This window comes from Triticum urartu, chromosome 7 (assembly GCF_003073215.2).
Source record: "Triticum urartu cultivar G1812 chromosome 7, Tu2.1, whole genome shotgun sequence".
Taxonomy (NCBI): Eukaryota; Viridiplantae; Streptophyta; class Magnoliopsida; order Poales; family Poaceae; genus Triticum; species Triticum urartu.
Window position 1 is genome coordinate 142,767,458 of NC_053028.1, and position 6,164 is coordinate 142,773,621.

A 6,164-nucleotide genomic window follows, 5' to 3' on the forward strand; every position below is an offset into this window, starting at 1 on the left:
AAGAGCTTTAATTTTCAAAAAGAATCAACTAAATCGGAGTTATAAAACTCAAGTTATGATCAAAAGAAGTTTGAATATAAATCTGAACAAAATTCAAAATTTGAAAATTTTAAAAGTTGATGTGAAAGGTTCATTGGATAGGTAAAAACAAGACGAAGCTATAGGCGTTGGTTTCATCTAATTTGGATGAACGAGTAAAAAGTTATGGCTATTTGAAAAATCAGGGCCAAGCTGTTTTATGGAAGAAAAATAGCTACGGCTAGGGTCTAATGTATAAATACGTAGACTAATTGATAATCCAATTATTTTGTCGTATTAGTCTAGAAATAATAAACTACGGAAGTATAAGAAGAAAAAAAACAAAGAAAGATACCTTTATAAGGCAGAGAAAATACGACTTTGGAGAGAAGAGACAATTTTCAGAAGTCGCGCCGGACAGGAGAAATATATTTTTCTTAAATGAATCTAGTCAAACCAAAATATTGATTTAACCCGAATCGGACGATTTTTGGAGGCTCTATGAGTCTATATTTATTGGTGAAAAAAAAACTTAGAGGTCAAAGGCTAGGCAATGTGGGACTAAATATAGAAGAAAAATATACGAAACACAGATGAAAAGAGACGGCTCACATCACATGGGCCTAAAGGCCTTCGGGCGGCCGCGCGCGCTGCGGCTGCAGTTTTTTTAACAAAATTCGGCCTAAAAAATAAAAAGGCTGGCTGGGCCTAGCCCATATAGGAGAGAAGAAACACTAAAATGATGGGGCGCCCGATGCCACTATGCAGCGCACGTGGGCGACAAATAATTATGGCCGCACGTACAATTTTTTTAAATAGAAACAGAAAGGGAAAGTGAATAACGAAAATAAAATAAAAATTTTATATAGGCATATTATATATCAAAATTTTCAGAAAAATATTTTCTACGACATGAACATTTTTCTAACGTCAAATAAAATCCACAAAAATTTGAGTAAATAAAATAGTGCTATTGGTGCAATAAAAACTCACTAAAATCATTTTAAAACACCAAAATGATTTCAAATTAATTTTTTCCAATTTTGTATTATAGGGAATCATGTTACCCTATTTTCCATATATTTTATTTTTGGAGAAAAATAATTTGAATAAACCCAAATAACTCCAAATTGAAAATAATTTCAAAAGGATTTTAAATTTTGATCCTTTTAAACTCCCAACTCATATTTCATATAATTTGAAGAAGTCATTTTATCTTCTCTCTCATGAAAATCCTTGAGTTGCATAAAGTTTTGTAAATATTTTCAAATGAAATTTAAATATTTTCAACACCCCTTTTCATTTAAATAAATGGAAGAAGTCATGTCATCTTCTCTCCCGGGTTTTGTGGTGAAAAGAATTTGAATTCCCGGAGATCATAAATGCAAAAATGAAAGTTTGGGAAAGTCCTTTTATTCCCTCTCATTTAACTTTCAAAAAGTTTCGAATTTCACTCAATTACACTCAATCAATCAAATCTATCTATTTATTATAACATTCCAAAATTTAGAATTTTGGGATGTTACAGTTTCATGTCAGAACAAATGCGATTTCTCTTTGGGTGTCTCCTCTCCCAAGGCCTCTATTACCATTATATGCATTGCTGGTAATGATCTTCAAGGCTTGATCATCCTAGATATGCTTGCGATAAACACTAAAATCAAGTCAAATCTCCTTATTTGGTTGGGATGTCTGGTCGTCTAAGATATCGGCCATATCTTCATCTAATCCTTTCCTATCAAGTTAGGATACATGTGTTCTAATGACATATACCATACCTTTTACATGAATACACCTTCATATCAATACTTTATACATGTATTTTATTAATTTAGAGAGTACCTTTATGGTGTGGGAATGATTAATCCTACTTGGTGTGGTCCTACTTAGTCTTAGAAAGAATACACTTAGAAAGCCATCAATGTCAACAAAAGTCATGGAACTTGTCATATAATCCCCTCGGGCTCCAAGACATGTTAGGGGAGCTCTAGGTGAAGTCCAAGTAACGAGCAGTCTCATATACTCATGGGTAACCCAGTTAACGGTGGGTAGGGTATATGCATAATTTATATATTGGATCTTGTATAATTTAACAACCCAACAACAATTATTTGTCCATACACATGGAGGCCTTTTTCTATTCTGACCATCCACGTTTTATGCATCATTTTAGGCCCAAGACTTGTTTAAAAATCGGCCCACATAAATAGGCCATGTAGCATGATGTCAATACATCCACACACATGGTTTAGTACCACCTCGCTTGGATAATGAAAAAGAGAACATCGACTAACCTATAAAGATAGTGGTTGTTTGCTTGCTTCATTTGAACAAGCCAACACAAAAATGTATTGTGAAGTAGCTTGTATTGCCATATTTCGGGTGAAACAAAATTATTAAATACTATGTTGAGGTGCCTATAGGTGTCTCAATGGGTCGCGATATCCATCATATTTCAGCATGGGTCTATTCCACGACTCATTCAAATGGCCATGGGAAGGTGCAAGACCAGATCATGCATTTGGGCATGGGTCTAGAAGAGGTTGACTTCACCAAACACGACCTGGCCATACATGACCCGATATGCTTAAATATGAACTTTAAATGAAGAATTATAATAGGATCGATGGGTGCCTAATCATGCTCGGTAACCAGACCTATTTGTAGTTTTCATGGGCATGCAATGGCCGATAATGTGTTTGTGATGGGTTTGAAACCAGTTGACCAAAACAAACTTGATCCATTTTCCATTTCTATCAGAAGGCATATGTGGATGTGAGCATCCTATTGACTACAACCTTCTATTGTGTTGGAGATATTTTCATATAAGACATGCTTTGGTTTGTAGAAGTGGATCCACCCCCATGTAGTCACCGGTTTCTCTCTCAACTACCACGAAGCAAGTGAGAGGATGAAATTGGAGATTGGAATTGACCTATTGGAAAGGTAAACACAGAACAATGTATTGCAAAGAGAAATCAAAACCAAGTTCCACTTCACGAGTGACTTCTCTCCCAACCACCATGGACAAAGCAAGGACAAGGAGGAGGAATGTGGAGATTGGAATTGGATTTGGTTTGTTTAAAATACATGACAATGTATTCTTAAAACAAAACTGTACCTTCCTCCACCTCATCCTCCTCTCGAGCCTTTAGAGCTGCCAATAAAGGGCAAGGAGAAAAGCCATAGAAGGGTATGGGGCTGGAAAGGTTCTAGAGGAGGGGAAGATGAGGGGAAACAGATACAAGAGGGGAAATCTCCCTTTGTGATGCTTGTAGCTATATTAAATGCATCCTATTTACTATGATTTCTATCCTTTGAGTATGAAGAACCAAACCAAAATGTATATTTGATGTCTAGGTGTGTAAAAAATGTTAATTGAACAATAGACTATAATACCAAGAAACTATAAAATAATAGGATGCTTCAAATGTGAAAAATTCTGAAGCCACTTGTGTCATTTAAAGACGATTAGGTGGTCCTAAAAATTACAAATTGTCAATGCATGTAGTAAGTAGTTAACATAGTGGACATGTGTTATAGTAAAAACACGCATATTTGTATTGATACCAGATAAAGTTTAATTCCAATATTCATATAAAGATAGTAAATAGTAACACACAATATGGTCGATTCTCCCAATATAGTAACTGAGACATGTTCTGTTCAACAAGATACTATTTTTTGGAGGCTATGTCCTTGAGAATGGTAAATAGAATTGAGCGATATTATTCAGGCTGCGGACCTGGCTTAATGCTGAGTTTACATGTCGAAACTTTGGTTCTGGTTATCAGCATCATCAAAGATGATAGATTGGTAGGCACTAGAGTTATTTCCAATTGTCCATGGTTTGACAATTTTGAGCTCTAGGTCATTGATGCTGTAGCGTTGCCTTTCCAGCTCTCCTTTCTTTATCCTCCTGAAGTACTTCTGTGCGTGGCTTGAAACCTGCACAGGAGTCTTGGTGGTGACAAAGTCCTTGGATATTTCCTTCCATTTTCCACGCCCATAGACACCCAATCCTCGAAGAAAGAGCCTTGCATAACCATGTTAGAGATGAATAAGTTAGGTTATTGAAAGAGCTACACACTAATCATTCATTAGTTGAGGTAGCTTGTACCTAATAAACATGGTTTTTAGATATGTGTGGACACAAAACATTAATATATTTTACTTAAAAACTAAATTAGTAAATGAAATAGTTTGAGGTGTGAAACATACAAATATTTTCATATAGAAACATGTGCACTCACTCTAACCATGTCAATGACAACTGTTTGATTATATGATTCTACGATTTAATACATTAAAGCAAGTGAGTGTACATGAGTAAGCACTGAATAATTACTACAACCATACTGATGTCTAATAGACATATCATGTTTATACTTGCAACTATAACATATTTTAGCATGAAAAACTATTGATGCACTATCCATTTAGGAAAAGACGAATTCCATTAACTTTAAAGGGAAGCTGAACAATCTAGTGAAAGATTATAGAATCATTAGAGAGTAGAATTTTTAAATATAAACTTTGTAGGACAAATAAAAGGATGAACACAAGTTGACTCAAAAATTATCTTCCCCATAAATGTGAAACTAAAGCATTGGATTATGATATTTCGAAGTACAACGATAAAAATCATCCAATCTCATAAGTCAATTCCTAGACAATTCTTCATAAATTAGTGCGAGTGTAGGAATTTGAATGATAAATGAGGAAGTATGCAAAATTAATTACATATGTTCCCTGTCGGTCCAATACTTTCTGGTGCTTGGTACGATCACTGGTTGATGGATGGACATCCCATTCTCTGGCACCTTCACCTTGTTCCCCACTGACATCGTCGCCTGCTTGCCTTCCTCCATGACTGGTGTACCCTCCTATGGAGAAAAAAACAAATTGGTGTCATTTATGGCAAGTTTTGACCTCCTGCTCCTTTGGACCATTCAATTCCTCTCTTAACACTGCATCATAGGCATATCCACTACAAGATAAACACACAAGTACATTACCTGTTGCATAGTCTCGCATGGCCACCATAGGCGGAGCTCTAAACTGGCAGGCTTCTCGTTCTTGTCATGATTGATACCATCGCAGCTACGGTCATTGTTGTTGAACCCAGTGATGACTGGCTCTGGGTCCTCTACCTCGACTCTCGCCTTCATGGCAGACCAAGGAGAGTTGGGTGCCATAACAGAAGGGAAAGTGTGAAATCTAAATGTATGTATGGGAGGGCGAGGAGCGGAGCAGTGATGGAATCCAACTGTCCTTTTAAAGATGATTAATTAGAATATATCTTCGGGCTTTGTCGTATCTGATCTTTCCTAATAAATTCAAGCGTATAGATATTGGATATGCAGCAATAACAAAGTACATCATACTTTTTTGTCATTTCTTAGTACATCCTAGTTGGTGGAGTGCGTTGCAAGACCAGCCTTTCTGGCCAACATGTGTACCGTCTACTCAGGGATTCAGCCCCCGAGTGCGTCATGGCTGGCGCCAGGGGCCTCCTCGGGGATCTTCTGCGGCTGTTTGTTCTTCATAGATCCTGCATTTTGTATCTTTTATACCATACTTTTTACCGTAGTGCACTCCGGTGTTTCGTTTGTATTTTCCCATGCCAACTTATCTCCGAGAGGGTGCAAAACTTAAACTTTATGTATGCCCGGTATCGAATGTTCCATCAGTAGCCCCTGAGAGCTAGCCCGCAGAGTTCTTTCAAAGTGGTCAAAGTTGAAGGCATGCACTCTGATCACGATGTGGGTGGACCTATCGAAAAATAACAGTGACCTCCTCAGAAATTACTATCGCCGTGTTTCGAGTGGGAAAAGGAAGTGGTTTTATTTTTCCGGGACGTGAGACATTGCAGTGGCTCAACTCCATAGCGTGCCGCTTTCGATCCCATGCATGGGTTTTTACTGTCCCGCACTCCCAAGAACAAAAGATCCCTCATGGTAGTATCTCTTCGTTAAATGTGATGGGGTAAGGCGACTAAGCCTTACCTATAAATTTCACCTTTTTCACCACCGCCGTATCTAGCTCATCGCTTTTTCGTCATGGCCTCTTCATCTTTTGCCTTCCGCCACTACTCTCCATATGACCGGAATGTTTCTTCTTCCTCCTCTCGTCCATCTCATCCT

At 37.4% G+C, this 6,164-nt stretch overlaps 1 protein-coding gene across 1 annotated transcript; it reads right to left on the bottom strand.

Moving 5' to 3' along the window:
* Positions 1-3,608: 3,608 nt before the first annotated feature.
* On the bottom strand, positions 3,609-5,249 carry LOC125525726. The gene is made up of 3 exons (XM_048690730.1): positions 5,037-5,249; positions 4,762-4,904; positions 3,609-4,054 (listed from the first exon to the last, which is right to left on the bottom strand). Exons 1-3 carry the CDS (start codon positions 5,214-5,216, stop codon positions 3,781-3,783), a joined length of 597 nt encoding a protein of 198 aa, XP_048546687.1. The 5' UTR covers positions 5,217-5,249; the 3' UTR covers positions 3,609-3,780.
* Between the last annotated feature and the right edge of the window lie 915 nt (positions 5,250-6,164).

Excerpts from the sequence above, each read along its gene's own strand:
- LOC125525726 (XM_048690730.1), bottom strand. The coding sequence starts at position 5,216 with ATGGCACCCAACTCTCCTTGGTCTGCCATGAAGGCGAGAGTCGAGGTA. Across the intron at positions 4,905-5,036 it reads CATGCGAGACTATGCAACAG|GAGGGTACACCAGTCATGGA; the intron begins GTAATGTACTTG and ends TTTTCTCCATAG. Across the intron at positions 4,055-4,761 it reads TGGACCGACAGGGAACATAT|GCTCTTTCTTCGAGGATTGG; the intron begins GTAATTAATTTT and ends TGGTTATGCAAG.